The sequence below is a fragment of the Ctenopharyngodon idella genome, chromosome 20, assembly GCF_019924925.1.
Source record: "Ctenopharyngodon idella isolate HZGC_01 chromosome 20, HZGC01, whole genome shotgun sequence".
NCBI lineage: Eukaryota > Metazoa > Chordata > Actinopteri > Cypriniformes > Xenocyprididae > Ctenopharyngodon > Ctenopharyngodon idella.
Window position 1 is genome coordinate 19170982 of NC_067239.1, and position 21053 is coordinate 19192034.

Genomic DNA, 21053 nt, shown 5'->3' on the forward strand with positions numbered 1-21053 from the left:
TATCTTGTCCTTTTAACAGTTAAGGGGTTTTCCCGTGACTGACAGTCGCTAGTTAAAGCATTTGTCAGTTGCGTCTTGTTTCCGTGTTCACAACAATTCAGTCTTTTCATTGTAAAAGTCTTCGCTACTGACTGACACACTCATAAAGACAGTCTTTGCCGCCATCTAATGGTGTAATAATGTAACTTCTGTTGCTGTTCACGGTCAGGGACTATTTTTTCTGGCGGAAAGAAAGGCTTTTAGTAAGAGTTTACTTCATGAAAGTTGCATTGTTACAAAATTCAGCTTTGCCATCACCGGAATAAATTACATTTTAAAATATATTGAAATAGAAATCAGTTATTTTAAATTGTAATAATATTTCACAGTATTGCTGTTTTTACTGTATTTTTGTATCAAATAATTGCAGCCCTGGTGAGCATCAGAGACTTCTTTCAAAAACATTACTTTTGAACAGTATTTTACCTTTTGTTAAAATGGCCCATTTCAAAAGTTTATGAAAAATTGGCTCTGTTTTTTCATTTTCTTCTATTTAAGAGCACTTGACCCTCCATAATATCCACATCCAGACAATAGATCCTAATTCCAAAGTGTTACATAAAATCACAAATACCCTCCATTATAAATCGCAACATAAACATTGCGTACGAAACAAATCCTTTCCAAATAATGTTTTTGTATGAGATCCTATTCAAACCATGCTACTGTCTGTGTGTTTGCAGGGTTGGCGGCAGGTCAGATGTACACCTACCCAGCGCGTTGCTGGAGAAAGAAGAGACGACTTCACCCACCACTTGACCCTCAGCTTCGCCTTTGTGAACTCAGACTTGGTGAGATCATGATTGCGGCTAATTGTGTAATTTTTTTCATGCTTACATTTTGAATTTGAATTCTTTATATCTGCTCTTTTCTCTCTCCACCCTTGCTTTTTTGCTTGGAGGTCATTCAGAGGCTGTAGAACTGGCCCATCTGGGTCTCATTATCCTTCTCGGTCTCTATGTGTGCCCTGACCGGGCCCCTTTAATCATTTGGCCATGCAGCATTAGAATGTAAGTCTAGGGGACTGATGGGGGGGCCGCAGAAGGGCTTGAGGAACTAGATAAAGGCGCATAAAGGCCTGTCTGTATCAACAAGAATGCCACTCTATTATTTTCTTAGCTGTCCCTGGAAATACAATAGCAGTAAAGCAATATAAGAACCTCTGACCTTCGCTTGGAGCTCAGCCAGCATGAGTTCAGCAAAAAACAGTGAATAAAACTGATTTAGACCTAAAGTTGTGTGTGATTGGTTTCCAATAATGCAGATATCAGGATTTAAATGACAGAGCTAACTCCTACCAAGTGTAACACTGGAACAGCAATTAAGCCCCTCCAAAACTCCTCTCAAGTCACATGACTGCTCTCCTGAGACATTTGGCATGGCGAATATATATGATGCATTGTAGTCTCTTATTGGGTAGTTCACCCACAAATGAACGTTCTGTTATTATTTACTCACCCTCATGTTGTTCAATTCCTATATGACTTTCTTTCTTCTGTGTTCATGCTGAAAAAAAATATTAATTTCTTCAAAAACAAACAAACAAAACTAAAACTTACTGACTTTTGAACCGTAGTGTACTTGTTTGTAATTAATGCAGTTATGAAGCTTTCATGCTTCAAAAAAGATGTAAAAGCACCATAAAAGTATTCTATACACTATATTCAATGTTGCATGGTAGAAAGAAAGTCAAACAGGTTTGGAACAACATGAAGGAAAGTAAATAATGACATAATTTTCATTTTTGAGTGAACTATCCCTCTAACTTATGTGTTTTCCAGAGTCCTGGAATTGTAATATTTACACTATAGCGAGGCATAATTCTGGTCTGTTGCAGCAGGGCATCGTTCCTACGCTTCCTGTCTGAAATGTGTTTGTGTTGTACATTTCTGGGTGCTCAGCCACTGTAAACAGGTTTGGTGTCCAATATCCCATCCAAGTCTGGTTCATAATGACAAGCATGCAAGCGTGATTCCAATGTAAATCTTCATATGCAGTCTTTTTCTCCACAGCAGATGTGGCATGTAGAACAGTCTCTAATTCAATAAACTGATTCAATTAGGCTATTTTGTCTGCTATATAATCACGGCACTATGACAACACCAAATAGCTGCATCTCAGTAAACTGATATATTCATTATGCTCTACATTTCCCATTTGAAACTAGCTCCTCAGAGTGATTTTGCAAAATTCTTAATTAAAAGCAGTACATAGGCTTTCCAGTTAGTGCATGCCTTTTCGGTGCCAATGTCATGATTTAATGGCATGCATAAATATCAGAGTGCTGTATTATATTGCGATGATTAAGACCTTATGATTTGTGTCTGTAGACATCAACCTCTCTTAGCCTCTTGTTCATGATTGGCGGCTGGAAACGGGGGATGGGAGGCTGCAATCAGCCCCTGACTGGCAGTCTGCGCTATTTTCAGCTCCTCTCCCAGGGGAAGAGTATGTCTCGACTCAATCAGACACAAAGAGAATAAAGACAAGGACAGGCATTCATATAAACATTCTCAATCATGTACACACACACACATTTAGTAGGTTAAAGGAAATGAGTAAGAATATCTGACAGCAAACACATGATAGGGTTATCAGAAACCACTGCTTGTGGGAGCACTTTAACTCCACGGATGCAGATTGTAGATCAGAAAACAATTAAAATGATGTGACAGATCTGAGGGTGTATTTCTTTCCATTCCTTAGTACACTAGTAGTGCACTTCCCAGGGAGTGAGTCATTTCTAAAGCTGCCCATTGTCAAAATGGTTCCACTGCGCTGAAACATTCCCTCTTTACCTAGACATTCCCAGAATGCACTGTAACAACCCCTGAACATCAGATAGGGAAAAACTTGTACGCTAGTAAAAAGGCATATACAGGAATTAGAGTTATTAAAATTAAACTAAAAACATTTATTTTTTTGGTTCTTACACACTACCGTTTAAAAGTGTGTAGTCAGATTTTTTTTTTCCAAAGAAATGATTACTTTTATTCAGCAAGAATGCATTAAATGACCAAAATGACAATAAAAGACATTTACAATGTTGCACAAAGATTTCTATTTTTTTTTTTTTTAAACTGTTTGTCAAAGAATTATTAAGCAGCACAACCATTTTCAACATTGATAATGAAATGTTTTTTGAGCTCCAAATCAGCATATTAGAATGGTTTCTGAAGGATCATGTGACACTGTAGACTTGAGCAATGGCTGCTGAAAATTCAGCTTTGCAATCACAACAATAAATTACATTTTAAAAATGTATAAAAAAGGAAACTTAGAAAATTATATGTATTAAAATCCTATTTTTACTATATCTTTGATCAAATAATAACAACCCTGTTGAGAATTGGAGACTTCTTATTAAAAACATTTTAAAAAATCTTACTGACCCCAAACCGACCCCAGTAGTATATTTTGTTGTGAGATATTGATATTTAAATTGTAAGCTTTTTTTTGTGCCTTGCCTTATTATAGTGGTTTAATGTGTGAAAGTTATTATATATGTACATAATCTGTTTTACATGATACAGCAATTTCAATTTCAGCTACGTGTGAATGCGTGACCTTGAGTCATGAGTGTCCCAATGTTTAGTGGATCCAGGCCCCTGCTAGTGCCAGTTAGTATTCAAGAAATACCGATTCACATCATAAAGATCTAGGGAGTGAAATGAGACACAGCCTAGTCTATTTATTTTCTTGTCTTCTCCTCCATACACAGACATCCTCCATTTTATCTTCAGCACCTGGAGCTTTTCACCTTTAATGAGCCTTGAAAAGCTTTCCACCCTATAAAAACATATTGATGGCTGGTATATCCAAGAAAGCTACCCAAACTGATGTTTGGCAAACACACACACACGCACAATCTGTCTGCTTGTGTGAAGCTAATCAGAAGTGCCTTCTGACAGTTGATTTAAAGGGTTAGTTCACCCAAAAATGAAATTTCTGTCAATAAGTACTTACCCTCATGTCGTTCCAAACCAGTAAGATCTTCGTTCATCTTCGGAACACAGATTAAGATATTTTTGATGAAATCCAAGAGGTTTTTTTTTTTTATCCCCCATAGAAAGCAACGTAATTACCGTCATTCAAGGTCCAGAAAAGTAGTAAAGACAACGTTAAAACAGTCAATGTGACTACAGTGGTTCAACCTTAATGTTATGAAGTGACAAGAATACTTTTTGTGCGCAAAAACAAAACAAAAATTACAACTTTGTTCAACATATTCGTCGCTCCCCTGTCATTCTCCTACGCTGTTTACGTTCAGCACTACATCAAAAGGTTGAACCACTGTAGTCACATTGACTATTTTAACAATGTCTTTACTACTTTTCTGGACCATGAATGACGGTAATTACGTTGATTTCTATGGGGGATAAAAAAAACCTCTCGGATTACATCCAAAATATATTAATTTGTGTTCCGAAGATGAACGAAGGTCTTACTGGTTTGGAACGACATGAGGGTGAGTACTTAATGACAGAAATTTCATTTTTGGGTGAACTAAAACTTTAATTCACTGACTAGAGCTGATTGTACTTCCTATGTAGATATACAATGGGGTCAAAAATCTGAGAACAAATCTGGGACTTTAATCTGCAGTTTTATTCAAACCTGGAAATAAGCAAAGTTTAAAAATACAGAAATATGTCATATTAACGCAGTGTCTACACTGGGTGTGAATGCCGCAACCATTATAATCAGTGATGCTGTCTACACTGGATGACGCACGATGCGACACGACAAATTCCCAATGGTAAACTGATGCCCCGTTCTATTTCTAATGTACATCAAGCACTCGTGCTTCTTATGATTCAAAGGACAAATGGATTTCAAACAGTCACTTTGTCGCATCCAGTGTGGACAGCTTCCAGCTGTTGCGAAGCGAAGTGATAAAGGTCTGGTGTAGACACGGTGTAAGAAATGTAGGCTTGTCACTCAATATTACACAACTAATATGATTTGAATTAAATGTATGTAAAGAAAAAATCTATTAAATTAGAAAGTAATGCAAAATAGAATCATTTTCACTAGTGGCCATTTTCATTGGTGGATTTTTTTTGTCCCCACAGTTTATGGAGGAGTTCTTACTGGTTGACCACCTGACATTCTGACATTTTCTGCTTCTTTCTTTCTTGTTTAGAGGCTGAGCTAATGGCCAAGAGGGAAGCCCCACCGACGGAAGCCACCGCCCTGGAGGCACTGCTACGAGGTGACGGGATCTTGGACAAAAGAAACAATAACTCTAAAGAGGAAGAGACACTACTGGAAATCCAGGTAACACATTGACAGACTTTCTAATGCCGCAAATACACTACTTCCAAAGTTGTTGTACCAATATCAGTTCCAGTCAAAACGCTGCAGGACTTGGATCGCAGACAGGTTTAGATATTTAACCTGCTAAATATCTCTTGAACATTGGCGACGCATCTGTGCTTCTCCCAGATCTCTCATTGATAATTCAAACAGCAATTGTCACTCACATGAACTAGCATTGATTTGTCTCTTGTTGTTGACCTTCATTAACTGTCGGCAAGCAGAAAATCAAGGCTAAAATTGTGCAGTGTGCAAGAGACTTGGTTTGGATGTGCATTGTAATATAGGAGTCATTCTCAAACTTTCTGAGTGGTTTTCATTTGGTGGGTCTTGACTCAAAAACAGGTTGCAGCTCTGTTCTAAAAGAATCAGACAGCAGGAAAATCATGAATAGTAAGGACATTTAAGGCAAGATAAATAGGCTTATAAGCTTTTAAAATTCTTCTTTTTTATGATTTCCACTTCAAATTTTCATGCTTGACATTTCAGTTTCTTTTGTTGGATAAACAAACAATTTTGGTGTTGGTTGGGGTGCCACTTGACATCTAATATAAAAATCTTTGTTTTCATAATCATAAAATTTGCATAGGGAAGCTGTTCCTCTCAAACCATGAAAAGCTTCTTCTCTAGCTGCATTACTGTATGGTACAGAAGCGCTACCAAACCAGAAAGAGATGCTTTGCAAAGGTTTGAGGCAAGGGCACAGAAGATTATAAGATGCGTTCTATCATCAATCAGCGATATCCACCATTCACTGTCACTGTAAAGTCCAATCCATCATCTGAGACCCCATCCACCTCAGCCGCAAGCTGTTTTGTTTCCTACCTTCTGGCAAACAATACCGTACTATTAGGGCAAAAACCACTAGACTCGACAGAACACAAACTGCAGCATGTTTTCTACACAATGCACTTCACATTACTATATATCTACTCAATATGACACGAGCGAGAGTGTTGTTCCTGAATATTCTAAATGATATTCAGGAACAATACTCTTGCTTTTGTCATACTCACAAGATCACACTCACACTCGTTTTTCTGAATGATATTCAGGAAAAACGCACAATTGCGAGTGTGATCTTGGTTCCATAACAACAGTTGAATAAACAAGTTATTATTAAATTAACTTACATTTTAGACTCAATTTTGCCAGTTACTTTGTCAGTTTATGCTTCCAAACCACAGATATGCCACAGATAAAACCACAGTGGTTTTATGCCACAGATAAAACCACAGTTTATGCCACAGATAAAACAACCCTCAAATTTCCAAGCAACACACAGTAGGTTGTGTTTCGTTCCTGAGTGAATCAGTCTATTTGAACTAATCAGTTGAATAAATGATTCAATGACTCACTCATAAAAACAGGCCCTTGTTTCATGTCTGAATTAATTGGCATCTTTTAACAAATCTGTTGAATGAATGATTAAATGACTCACTCATAAAAATAGTAGTAGCTTGTTTTGTTCCTGAATAAATCGGCGACTTTAAACAAATAAGTTAAATTATTCAAAGATCGCTCATAAAAATAGTTGCTTGTTTCATTCTTGACTGAATCAGCGTCTTTAAACAAATCGACTGAGTGAACAATTCAATGACTCGCTCATACAAACAGTCCCTTGTTTCGTTCCTGAATGGATCAGCGTCTTTGAATGAATTGGTTGAATAAACGAGTCGTTGACTTACTCATAAAGAATGGAGGATGAGAAATAACTGTTGTACAATTACACATACTTTGAGTGCAAACTGATAAACTTGCAAATTGATTAACGTTTGTAGTGTCTCTTGTACTATGTTTTATTTTCAGTTTTTTTTAAGAACTCCATTGACCATGTACATATGGCAATAAAGTTCTCCACTATCTCTCTGAATATGTGGACTTGTCTTTTCTTGTGCAGTGCATTGATCTTTGTCATCTAATCGCTTACCCCAACTTTCTTCATTCTTTGCAGAGGGTGCTTGAGGCAGATGAAAACGGGGATGGTTTCCATGACGATGAGGATTTTGAAGTGGACACACCAAAGAGGAAGCATCGAAACAAAGGCAGGGTGAGTGATGAGCATGACTCATCAAAGTCTGCGGAAGGTGTGAAGGAAAAAAGGCAAGTGAGAGCAAGAAAAAAGTCAGATTGAGACAGAGACGGTGGATTGACACCAGAGAGAGAAATAAAACATGAAAGAGAAATACCTGACTCATGGTGTGTGCAGAGACAGAGAAAAGATGAAGAAATGAGAAATGATCTAAATAGTGATTATGTCATGTAAAAAGTGATTGTCATGTAATTTTTTTATATGTTGATCAGGGTCGAGGCTCTGGGCGCAGGCGAACAGAAGCAGTGGCCAACGACGATCAGGATAAACCCTACGTTTGTGACAGTAAGTGTCAATTTCTTCACTTTCATATTCAAGGTGTGCCTTAAAGTCTAAGCAACCTGAAATATATATCTAACTTTGTATACGTTCGAACTGCAAAATCTAATTAGGAAAAATCTCATTTGTAACCTAAATTGGCATTATGCATTTTTGAGTCCAAAAATCTGAGGCCACTTAGAAGATGTGATATTCAAAATCTAATTTGAACCTTGAAATAAACAAAGTATTTCAATTTAGAAACATTTTAAAATAATATAATATTTATGATTCTGCACAAATCAAATTTGACATTCTGTGACATTTTTTTTACAAGTTATGTTGAATATTGAAAATTTTATTTATTATTTATAAATTATATACATGTATTACATTTATTATTTATATGTAATTAAATGATAAAAAGCTATATACTAGTGCTCTCAGATTTTTGGACCCCACTAAACTTTAATATAAATTAGTTGAAGTATAACAATAGTATTTATTTTTCATTTCACACTGTTGTCTGTGTTAATCAAGAGGTTTGAACTATTTTGACTCTACTGCTGTTTGGCTGTCTTATTTTGGGGTCCTAAAAGAAGTCTTCCATTTTGTCATATGGTACCTGCCTGTGTTTCTCATTTTGGCATGGTCGCCTGTTATAATATCAAGAGCATGTGACTACCAGAGGAGATACTAGAGCTACTTTGGGTTCCAGAGGCCTCTCTGAATGTAACTTACTTCCTGTATTTTGTTTTCTGTCTCTTCTTTTGCTTTGTGTCTCCTCTGTTTCAGACAGATACAAACAAAAGCATAACTCAAAAACTGCTGACTCAGGTATTCAGCCATGTTGCCATCTTCCTCTTGCTCGGACATGTGGGCTATGCTAATGACAAGGCTAATCATTTAATGCTTATGTCGGGGAGGAATTATTAACATTAATCAGCTGGTTCAGACTTTTCTCTGTAGCTGCTGTTGATATTTCACGCCGCTTGGTCAAAGCTATCACGCATGGCTAACAACACTGCTGCTAAAATAGCAAAGCTTGAACATGTAGCCTTTTCATTGCTGCATCTAGATTTGCAGGCCCTGTTCTAGGTAATCCACTGCATTGCTGGAATGATGACTCTGGATGTGCAGTTTGCTGAAACGAAATGCATGTAGTCGCTTCCCTTTTCTGGCTTAATGATTTTTCACAGTCTGTTCAAAAATAAGGTCTGTTACATCAAATATATACTAGGGGTCTAGGGTTGATTGGACAGGCTATGATTGCATTAGTTCACATCAATGTCTGCCTGCTAGCCCTTGGTTACATAAATATATCGAAAAAAAGAATAAAAATCCTTAAGACAATAGTTTCTTTCTTAGTATCTTTAGTTTCATAGTTCTTTAGATACTGTACATATGCTTTCCTCCTGTATGGTTTGTTGTTCAGCCTTTTTTTTTTTTATAGATTTAAAGTGAGAGAATTTATTACTGTGAAAATATTGTGCTTACCTTGCTGGTATTGCAGTCTGCAACCCACAGATGCTTGACACGTTTACTGCATTCTCCTGTAGAGACATCTTTTCTGTGCTGAGGTTTACAAAATATGACAACCTAAGCCAACATGTTTAATAACAGCAAGCCGTTTGTATTCTCTATCCATTAAACACATCAGCGCTATGCTGATATATCCCATGTCTATAATCTAATAGACATTAACATGTGTTTTCAGTGATCGGATCACAGTCGGATAGCACCTGGCCACATTAAAAACTAGATATAAATGCACCTAAGTCTTATCAGACAGATTCTGACCACATTCAACAAAGGTGTCATTCAGTAGCCTGTATAAGTAATATACATAGTTTTGCTCTGAGAAGGTCACTTTATCTATTACACTTCTTGAATTCTTACAATTTACAGGTACATTCAGTGCAGAGCACCTGCTACATCACCTATAGGTGTTCATGAAGACATACTGTGGGGTTGCAGTGCTAATACTGTGCCTTCAACACACTTCTTACACCCGACATGTCTCTCACTGGCTGAGAACATGCGGTGTAGATTTTGTGATAGAGCTTTGATTTCACTGCTAGTTGCTTTGTGAAATCCTTAGATATGTGTTAGCATCCCAGCTTGATTATTAGAATAACTTTGAGACTAAATGAGAAGTTTTTACCACTAAAATGAATCTCATTGTAACCACTGTTCCTTATCTTAGTCTGTGGGAAGCGTTACAAAAACCGCCCTGGACTAAGCTACCATTATGCCCATACTCACCTTGCTGAAGAGGAGGGTGAAGAAGAACGAGAAGCTGAAATCCCCCAGTCTCCTCCTGTCCATCACGAGAATCACAAACGTAAGTTAATATTCATTTTAAAATGTTTTAATATCTAAACTTCCTTTCCAACACCCAACATACCATGTAAACTTTAGATGTTTGTTATATTTTTAAAGCGATTTTTAGGTTTTGTGTCTAAAAATATATATCCTAATGCCAGCATGAAATTAAAATTCACCTAAATTAATCTTAATAATCTTATTGTGAACAATTCATCCATGCATATGTTTCCTAAAAAAATTTTTTGACCTCATAACATTAAATAAAACATTTTTATGTCTGTTCTTCCAGTAAAACAGACTTTTCTCTGGTGGCATATGCCAGACATCATTTAAGCCATGTGTCCACCAAAGTGATTTTTTCCTAAGCCAGCATATTTTTTCAATTGTTTTCAATGGGAGCACCGCGTATTTGAAAACGGCAGCAGCATGACGAGGTGCTGAACGTCTATGGCCCTGGCCCTAATGGCACACTTTATGGGCATTTGCGGTCTTGTGGACTTACTATGGCTACCACATGTGCGTGTCCATTAAGTCCACAAGATTGTATGGTGCCCCATTTGTCATTCTAGGTTTCAGGAGGGTGCTCACAAGCGCCACCTTTGCGACCGATATGCACCCTCGATGCGCACATTATTAGCAGCTGTTTGATAATGTAGTCAAGCAAAAGGCTAATCATATTAATTACCGTCATGTGTCCGACGTTGTAAAAAGCGATACCATTGTGCAGCGTTTACTTCAGTAAGTTGACCGAGTGGATCTCTGAGCTCATGCGTTTGAGTGGAGGCAGGGCTAATTAGCATATTCATAGATCTGCGTATATTAAATGAAACAAGGGTTTAGAGTTACATCCAGGCTATTTTAAGGCATGAAGAAAAATTTCTTTTATTATGGTGATCAAAGATGAGTTTTAGGGATAAAATTATTGACTACAGGGGGACTTTAACTTTGGGTATAACGCAGCGCTCATCACTGTCACTTTTTACCCAGCTGTCCAATCACAGTGGAGGAGGGGCTGGACAAATACCACACCGACCAACAGCTACCTCCTGCTTGTACAACAGCAATAGACGACAACAAGCACAACAACGGAAAAAATCATTTAAAACAAGACCAAATACTGTACATCATATTGACATTTTTATGTTCAGAAAAAAAAAAACAAGTCTTCGTTTTCAGAAGAGCTCCTGGCGTTTTCAGCTGGCTAAAAATACTTCGGTGGACACACAGCCTTAGTCCGCTTAAACTCCGCCCCTTTCTTACAATCGACTGCAAGCTTGCATTTAGACCTTCCTCCATCCAATCAACAACAATGGATTGAACTGAGTACCCGCTCTACATTATTTCTTTTTCGAAAATCTGTGAAAATCTTTTCCGTGGTATGTGCATCATAATTCGAAGGGTATAATCTGTCACTACTTTCGTTACATCTTTAACCATGGTAAATGTAACATTGTCACACATAGCCTATTTTTTAACTAACTGCCCAGTGTGAATTATAGAGTTACTTAGCATAAACATAGCAATAGTTAGTGGCGAGTATTTGCTCTATTCTTAACACTAGTGAGCTGCCTCAATGTCTATATTCTGTAGATCTAATAGATACACCAATGATATCCAGTATTCACTTAACAAATAAACACATAACACACACAATTTCTATTTTCTATTGATACTTTTCAATACTAAAATCTTTTATCCCTTTATTTTAATTTGCACTATTTATACAGCACAGAAAGGGCCTGATGGTGCGATCATCCCTAATGACTACTGTGACTTCTGTCTGGGAGACTCAGGCTCTAACAGGAAGACAGGCCAGGCTGAGGAGCTGGTTTCCTGTTCAGACTGTGGCCGCTCTGGTGAGTCACTTTACTTCACTGTATTCTCTATTACTCACAGTTACAGTTACAGTTACAGTATCTGCTCATGTTAGATCAAGTAAGGTTTCACCTCCATCTTGCCTTATTCTCACTCTGAGGGAGATTTTTACTAAGGCATAGCCAATAGAAATTTTAAAATGACTATTTTTAAAATGTATTGCCAGATGTTTTGGTAGTAAATAAACAAACAGTAAAAGTTGTCAAAGACAGTATTCAGAGATTTCTCTCTTTCTCTCTCTCTCTCTCTCTCTCTGTAATCAATGTAATGGTGCTCTAAAATGGGCCAGATTACAGTATCAATATTTGTTCAGTAAGACCTTGACTTTGACTACAAATCAGAAGCACATAGATGTTTGTTTTATTGACGTATTAAGTTTAAGTCATGTTAGTCTTCTATTTAAAGGAAGCAGAAACGTATGATCATTATACAAACACATCATTCTTGTTTTTAAGAGAATTTAATCTGAAAAAGTTTTCACATATACACAATGGACAACAGAAAAACACCACATAATGATTTATATTTTATTTTCTAGAAATTATGATACTAATTATTATAATTATCTTTAATATATATTTTTTGAGTTGATCTGAAAAAGCTTTAGCACATGTAATAAAAGCCCATAAAATTTAATGTATATGTATCCACCAAGTAAAATTTAAAATCCCATTTTAATGCTTTATCATGTCATGCATCAGTAGCACATTTCATCAGCTTGTTTGTGCATATCCCATCTTTTCGTGTTTTTTGCTAGAGCATGTTTGTTTATTTGTTTTATGGAGTTTTGCTGAGTGTGATTTGGGTTTGGCTTGGCATAACCGTGTCATATTGAAATTATTTCCCAGACACAGATTAATACTATTAGAAAGGCTTCTTAATGGAGAGTTGCCATTAGCAGTGATTTAAAACCAGACTAGGCTTAATCTGTGCCCTGGAAATCAGCACAGTGGGTTCAGAGATATGCAGATTAGATTAGTGGTCGACTGATATTGATTTTTTTGATGGCTGATGCTGATATCTTAGAGAGCAGGGTGGCCGATGGCTGATATATTTATAATTTATATTTAGCCTATTTTACTTATTATTTAATAAATCAGAAATAAATCATTTAAAAATGAATTAAAGGCACAATATGTATTTTTTCATCACTAGAGGTCACTTATTCAAAACAAAGGCGTAGCTTGATGACGCTTTGATTTCGCGGAATCGTGGGAGGTGTTGTCTTCACGTCTACAGCTGGTGGAAAAGAATCCGACGGGACTCGGGCAGAAATCATATTCATGGATGAGCTAATGTATTAAAGATTTATTAACATTACTGTAGTATGAAGCAGGGTGTGGCTGAAATCCATTGGAGCACAACGAGGCCGCTGGAGCGATTGCTAATGAGAGCTTTTATTATGCCGCAGACAAACGCTTCCGCTTCCAGTCAAGTGTATGTGGGGTAACGCAGTGCTGTTTCATCATATTAGATACATTTGTGTGTTTAAAGTTGTTATAATGCTACTCTGTGCGTTCACTCGGCGGCTACTACGAGACACTTGTTGCACACTGCAGTAATCTAGATTGGTATTAGGCATGGTAAAACATGGTATTTTAATCCAAAAAACTTACATATTGTGCCTTTAGCAAACAAACAGTATTTTATAAGTAACAGTATAATTACAGTATTTTCACAAATAATGAAATATGAATAAAAAATATGAAAATATTAATAAAAAGATAATAAAAAATAAGTAAACACTGTAACCAACACAGGGCACCCAATAATCTGGAAAGGTTGTGCACACTGGGAATCATATATACATATATATATTAAATAAAGACAAAGAAACACTAATTTTACATACAGCACACAGTGAAAATGACATAGTGGACAACTGGATATAGAGCAGAAGAGTTTTAAATCAAGGGTTTAAAGTTTGTCGATCATGCGTCTCCAGTGACAGCCGAACTCTCCTCCTGTCCACATTCAATTTGCGCAGACCGACCGAATACATGCATTTTTATACAGGATATACAAATGCACACTTTAGAAGATCTCACAGCTGGATTCGACAAAGTTTGCAAGGTTTAAGAAATTATATTTTATTAGATATTCAAAAATTTGTTTCAATTATACAAATGCGTATTTTCTGAATGCTGACGATAAATGAGAATGTATTAGCGTTTGACTTTTTAAAACTAATAATATAAAAGCAAATGCTATAATACTTTTTCATATACCGTATACTTGCTTTGTTTAACACTTCTATCTAATAACGTATTAGATAGGAGTAGGACCGATAAACAGAGACCGTAACTAATGGAGACGAAGAATGGGAGCGCTGTGTGCTCAGGCCGTCCAGGCTTATCTCAGTGCCGTCAAAATGAAAGTCCAGCGTGCCGTCAAAATAAAAGTCCCACTTCCGACACATCGGCCAAACATATCGGCCGATACTGATATTAAAAAAAAGCCAAATATCAGCTAATATATCGGCTTCAGCGATACAAATACCACAATATAAAAGCATCTGACTGCATAATAACTTTTGGATTTATCCTGCATGTGCTTTGAAAAAAATAATAATTATATTAGGCTACTATTTGATTTTTACTTAAATATCATTTGTACAACAAAACAAAACCTTTTTTATCTTAAATTGGAAAATCATAAAACAATATTTTTAATTAATAACTTTATTTTTATATATATTTTTTAACAATATTGGAAATTAAAAATATTTTTCATTAATACTGTTATTGTTTATTTTCATTATTTTCTCTTACTAATATAAAAGTTTTTTTTTAATATAAGAAAATCTTACTGCCAAGATTTTGTTGCAGTACAAAAGACATTTAAAGTAAAAATCATGTAGTCGATATTAATGTTCTGCTAAGACTGTTTTGACAAGTCACAGTTCATTCACAGTTAGAAAGGGAAAGCAGGTGCAATTCTGTCAAACTGCTGTCGTAGTGTCATGGGATTCTATCAAAGCAGAAGAAAACGTTAAGTCATGCCATTTTGCAATTATAAAGTCCAAAAGCAGCTTACATCTAATTTAGATTGCTTAGGTCAATGCGAAAAGTTTGCAAGGTGGCGGACCTGAGAACATTTGCTCTCTGTAAATATTTCCAGTCTTTAAAAAAAAAAGAAATCTGATGAAAAAAAAAATAATAATAATAATTTTGTCATGCTTGCATTTAGAATGTGCATTGTGTTTGTAAGTGTAGATGTGTGAGCCAAATCCTGCAGTGTTGAGAATGAGCATTTATATGTGGCCTTTTTGTTCATCTCTTCGAGTACTTGTGTTTTGCGTTTTTTGTTTTACTCTTGCTAGCAAATGGTCCTGGAAGGGTCCCATGTTTATTTCCTTAAATTATTTAACTCTTAACATGCTCAAATTTAATGTTTAGGGCATTATCAGTTATCTCAGTTTACATGCGCAAAATATTCTCATATTTATTTTGCTCATATGCTTCCATTCTTTATGTTTTTCTTTTTTGGCTGTGTGATCCATTGCCTTCTCATAATCGAATGGTATAGAAAGCACAGGGAGAGACCAAATGATGTATTCTTCAGTAAAAAATATTGATAAAAGGTATAGTTCATCCAGAAATTAAAATTCTGTCATTATTTACTCACCATCATGTTGTTCAAAACCTGTCTGCCTGGAAGAAAAGAAGGTCATACGGGTTTGGAACAACATTCAGGGAGTAAATAATGACAGAATTCTCATTTTAGGTGAACTCTCCCTTTTTAAAGATTCATGATTCACATACAGCTATTAAGGTGCTTTTATCTACAATCAATGATAAGCAGATATTCAGGCAATTGCAAGGGCATCAGACATGCAAGCCGTAGTCCCTTAATGTATAAGTAACTGCAAGTACTGCAAGTTGTCCAAGCTCAGAGGAGTGCTAGCTGACTGCAGTGTTACTTGTGTGTGTTTCCACTGTGATGCTGATATGTCCGTCATGCATGTCAGCTGATCGCGTCGGTGGGACCAGGGCGAAGAGGAGGATGGGCGGAGTTCTGGACATGTTCGGCGACACGTCAGAAAGCGAGGCGTCCACCTTTCACGGCTTTGAGGAGGACGACCTGGACGGGCTTCTGTCCGACGACAGCACAGGCTCACCTCAGTACAGATAGACAAAGGAGAAACCTCAAGAAAAACAGCATCAGAGAAACTTTCGGCATGTGTCTGCTGCCTGTTTTTTTCTTTTTCTTTTTTTCCTGTTGTTTTGCAGCAGCATGCATAATGGATTCACAACTCCAGACACAAAGTTAACTTCAGGAATTGCTTTCAAAGGACAAGTTGCAGCCTTTTATAAATTAAGGAATGTTGTTTTTATTGCTTCTTCACTTCTGTATACTGAGAGGTGCTAGTTATTGGACAGAGGAGCATTACTTCTGGACTGTTTGTTTTCCGAAATGGAAAATTGCAGGGACGTTCTCAGTGTGTGGACGTGGATTACACTTCGCCATGTAAGATAAAATGCCTACTATGTGGAAATTAACTTTAGAAATAGAAATGACAGCATTTCAAACCTCAAGGAGGAGAAAATACTCAACATGTGTCTGTAGGTCGGACAGTGAAGAGGGTTTTTTGTTCCTACCTCTGGTTAAATACAATATTTGCAAATAAAGGGATCACGAGAAGGCAGAGAATGGGCTGAGGGCTGAGGTCAGGCCCTGATTGGATCCAGAGGGAAGGGAGGACAAGTTTGCAGAGAGGTAAGAGCCAGTTGGCATTTAAATGTCCATCTCTCCTCCTTTCTCAGGACATCTACAACAACAACAACAAAAAGACATTTGAAATCAGTTTACTGGAGGATACATGATACTTGGCCTCTCCCTAGCTTTGTTGAGTAGGAAGAAGAAAAAGGACTGACTCATATTTTTGGAGTAACTTCCCTTTACTATTCAGGAAACTCTCCTTAAACAACAGGTACAAGAAGGGGTACAATTGTAGCATATGTGCAATGATTCTCATGAAGGCTTTGTTTTGCAAATAAAATCTGGACCATTCACCTCTGTTAAGAGATCCAGCTCTGAGGATTGACTGTGTATGTGTAACTGCAAATAATACACTGGACTGCAAGCACATAAGCTTCCTACATTCAATGGAGTAATGCAGTAAATGTGAACTAGAGAGCAGAATACATGCAATAAATGGCACAATACACGTTAGTCACAGGGACATCACCCAGTTAATATGGGGATATTTCATTGTATCCATTTTGTATGAACAAAATTAGCTATATTTGCTCTTTAAAAGCTCTTCTATTTATTGTTAACTCATGTGTCACTTTTGAATTGAAACTGTTGCGAAAAATGTTCCGTATTAATCCTTTTGATCTATTTCAGGGCACTCAGTTTTGAAAACAATAATATAATTTATTAAGATATTGTATAATGTATATAGGCCCACAAATTGTTGCAGGCTAAACCAGTTGTTCTACAACAGCCCTTGATGGTATTTCTCCCAGTGTTTCAATGTCTAAACTTTAAGAAAATGTTTCAATGTTTAACATTTGAAGTTCAGTTCATTTAATACTAAGCCAGAGGGCAACATGGCTCTTGTGACTGCTTCTGTGTCATGCAGACCTGTGGCACAAACCACACAAACACACAGAACACACTTCATGCAACCTGTCATCCCTGCTGTGGTCGCTGCTGAGTCCTGTTACTCCAAATGTCAGCCTGCAAGTCTTTCACTGGATTTTGTTACTGAAAACATTAAACATTTTACATTTTATGAATTACTCTGAGTTAATTTTGTTTCAAGGAAGGAAAACAGGGGATATGTTTTATAATGTGACCTCAAATAGTATTTGAGCACTTAAGTCACACTTAAAAATGTCTGAATCACACTAAAGGCCCGTTCACACCAAGAACGACAACTATAAACTTAACGATAAAGATATAGTTCTAAAAATCGTTCTAAATATAAGAGAACAGCACTGTCCACACCATACGATATAAGAGAAACGATATCGTTGGGATCACTTTCAGAACGTTTTTTTTCCAGCTGTTGAATGATAAAACACTGACAGCCAATCAGAATCCGTTCCGCTTGCGCATTTAAAATAGCAGACGCCATTGCAGAGTCCAAGGTCCAAAAAAAGACACCACTGTTTGAGAAGTCAAACACCCTTTTCAAGGATACTTTAAAGAAAATGGATATATGGAAAACAATTGGTCATACCCTCGGAATAAATGGTGAGAAGTATTAACGATGACGATCATTATGCCAGGCTAGCAAACAGTGTAACATAAAAATTACCTCAGGTATCCAGAGCTAGTTTCGACCACATGTTGCCTTGCTTCCTTTAAAGTTGCAGTGAAAAAGACTCAGCATTGTTTTTATTCCACTACATTGACTTCGTCAGCTAAATTCACTGTTTAGATCGATTACACTAGCTATTCACTCGAAACATAGCATGCTGAGGACATCTGCTGGTTAAAGCCGTGTAAATATAGTTATAGTCAAATATAGTTATTGTTATATAGTTATCTTTATAGTTATTGTTCTTGGTGAGAACGAGCCTTATGTCTGCAAGTAAATGATGCTAAACCTCATCTCAGAACTAACCACTTTTACAAAACTTTTTTACTGGTTCAGGGTCCTTTAAGTGGATGCATCAAGTCACTTCCCCTCAAGTTCAAATGGATGTTTGAACAACCAAAAGTGTCACAAAATTGTCTTTATTTCGAATGGTATATTGTTTTATACATTAAAAACTAGCAAATTTATTTTTGTGAAATGTTCTGTTTGAAAAATATGTGCCATATTTCTTTAAAATAAATCCCACTTTCTTCCATTATACAAAAACATTCATACATTTTTGAGTGTTGCTTATGACCAAATAATTTGGGGCCATTGTGTCCTATAGTTTCAATACAAATTTGAACACTCTATCAAAATATTAGAGTTAATAAGAGTTATTAGGCCTAAGGAATTTTGATGTACATAATGAAACAAAATATTGCATCAACATCTTAAATCAGGCATGTTTCCATACACTTAATGTGGCATAATGTACTCAACACAGTTCTGCGTGTGAATACCAGTGACAAATTCACGAAGAGGAACGAGGTAACAACACTTGTAGGGAAAGAGCTTCACATAACATCCGACTTCAAGCCAAGACCCCACATGCTTTCCAAACTGGGAAGACTGCACATGCTTTACTGAGCATCCAAGCAAGAGGAGCCTGCTGTTCTCACAGTCTCATTGAGGAAATGAGCAGGCCGAGGAACTGACACCTCCCTGAGAGAGAGAAAGAGAGAGAGAGAGAGAGAGAGAAAGGCAGATATGAGAGATTACAGAACCATCTGGCATTTTCCAAACCTGTGCTCACCCTCTCTCTGTGTATGGAGGGCAGAACAGAAGGTGGAGGTGTTTAAAGGAAACTGTTGTTTGTTCGTTCCACACAAATCATGTGCAATCACTTGTGTCTATCCGTCTGTCTGTTTGTCTATCTATCTATCCATCTGTTTGTCTGTATATCCATCCATCCATCCATCCATTTCCTTCCTTCCTTCTTTCCATCCATCCATCCATCCATCTTAAAGTATATAAATTACATTAATAAACTATATAAGGATTAGTTTTGACATTTTATGTGGATTTACGTTTTTCTCTAATAAATTGCTTATCACATCTGAAAATAATCTAATAGTTGTTAATGGCTGAGTTTAGTTCATCTTTCTCTTTCACCAGGCCATCCTTCATGTCTGCAGTTCACAGACAACATGATGCAGGCTGTTCGAACATACCAGTGGCAGTGCATCGAGTGTAAATCCTGCAGTCTGTGTGGCACCTCAGAGAACGATGTGAGTGTTTAAATACTATTGGAAGATGTATAAAATAGTGTGTGAGCATAAAGAAATAGTTTTAATATTATTTTTAACATCTCAAAACAAGATTCTCAAAGTTTGCCACACCAATTTGCTAATATTTTATTATATGCAAGCCTCCTCATATGGCTGAGTGTGTGTGAGAGCTAACAGCTCGGTGATGCCCTCTAATCTTGTAGGATCAGCTTCTGTTCTGCGATGACTGTGATCGGGGATACCACATGTACTGCCTCAAGCCTCCAATGACTCAGCCACCTGAGGGTAAGATCACTTCACAGCAGCTAATGACAAAATATATATTAAAATTCATTCATCATTTACATATTTCCAGTTCTAAAATTCTGCCATTTTGGATTGTTATTTTTACGCCTGCCCTATAATAACATACGAATCAATCTATCTATCTATCTATCTATCTATCTATCTATCTATCTATTTATCCATCTATCCATCTATCTATCTATCTATTAGTGGTTCAACGGATTACAAAACTCAGGGTTCGGATCATATCACGGTTAAGTCACGGATCGGATCATTTTTCGGATCAGCGCAAAAAAAAAAATTGGGGGGTGGGGGGTAACTTTGTATTTATTACTTAGCCCACTTTAACTACTCCGATGCCACAGCAGAAACTACTAGCCTAACTAATACATTATTAAAGGCAAGTGAACAGACTGTAAAAAGAACAAATACTGTACACCAATTACAAGCATAGATAAATACAACATAAAGTTACAAATAAATAAGGTCTAACTGTAGTATTAATTTTTGTGTACAGAAATGTAATAATTAAATGTAAAATGACACTGTTCACTGTATAAATTTAATATAGATTAATCTTTGTTAAAGCTGTGTTTTGTTGTTTGATTTACATGACAGACAACAGCAGGTATTTATAGGTTGCTGTCACTTTAAGAGTAAGACCCCATGCACGCACACATCCTATAGATACACATCCGAATTCTCACCTCGTTCAATTAAGACATAACCGAATGTGTTTACGAGAATACTTGCCGAGAGGGGTATTTTGACTTACATAATGCGTGTATGTGTCCATCCAAGTGCATTGAGGACGCGAAAGAGAAATCAATTTGGAATTCGCGAGCTATCTGTAGCGCGCCTCTCTCTCTCTCTGTGCGTGCGCGAGCCTTGTATGTATGTGCGTCTGTGCGCACCGATAACAGCGTGGCGTGCGATATTGAATTAAATCCTCTTTTGCCTCTTCTAGCGCTGGAATGGTTTTATATCTATTTAATGTGTGAACTAGCAAGACAAAGCACGTGCAAATGATAAC

The 21053-nt window shown here is 36.8% G+C and overlaps 2 protein-coding genes across 6 annotated transcripts in view; both read left to right on the forward strand.

Moving 5' to 3' along the window:
- zbtb1 (zinc finger and BTB domain containing 1) overlaps positions 1 to 15601 on the forward strand; it is a 422399-nt gene extending 406798 nt beyond the window's left edge. The window contains exon 3 of the transcript XR_007926756.1: positions 15580 to 15601. The gene's annotated coding sequence lies outside the window, so the exon portion shown is untranslated. The remainder of the gene's footprint in view (positions 1 to 15579) is intronic.
- The window catches only part of dpf3 (double PHD fingers 3), a 35709-nt gene that overhangs the window by 11929 nt on the left and 2727 nt on the right, over positions 1 to 21053 (forward strand). For 2 of the 5 annotated variants that reach the window (XM_051874389.1, XM_051874392.1), the window contains 9 exons: positions 723 to 830; positions 5186 to 5319; positions 7313 to 7408; positions 7663 to 7735; positions 8504 to 8545; positions 9915 to 10052; positions 11764 to 11892; positions 19623 to 19735; positions 19939 to 20020. In XM_051874389.1, coding sequence (XP_051730349.1) covers positions 723 to 830; positions 5186 to 5319; positions 7313 to 7408; positions 7663 to 7735; positions 8504 to 8545; positions 9915 to 10052; positions 11764 to 11892; positions 19623 to 19735; positions 19939 to 20020 — 915 coding nt within the window. Of the gene's footprint in view, positions 1 to 722; positions 831 to 5185; positions 5320 to 7312; positions 7409 to 7662; positions 7736 to 8503; positions 8546 to 9914; positions 10053 to 11763; positions 11893 to 15881; positions 17655 to 19622; positions 19736 to 19938; positions 20021 to 21053 lie in introns of those variants that run through there. The other 3 variants (XM_051874390.1, XM_051874391.1, XM_051874393.1) reach the window with 3 other exon arrangements.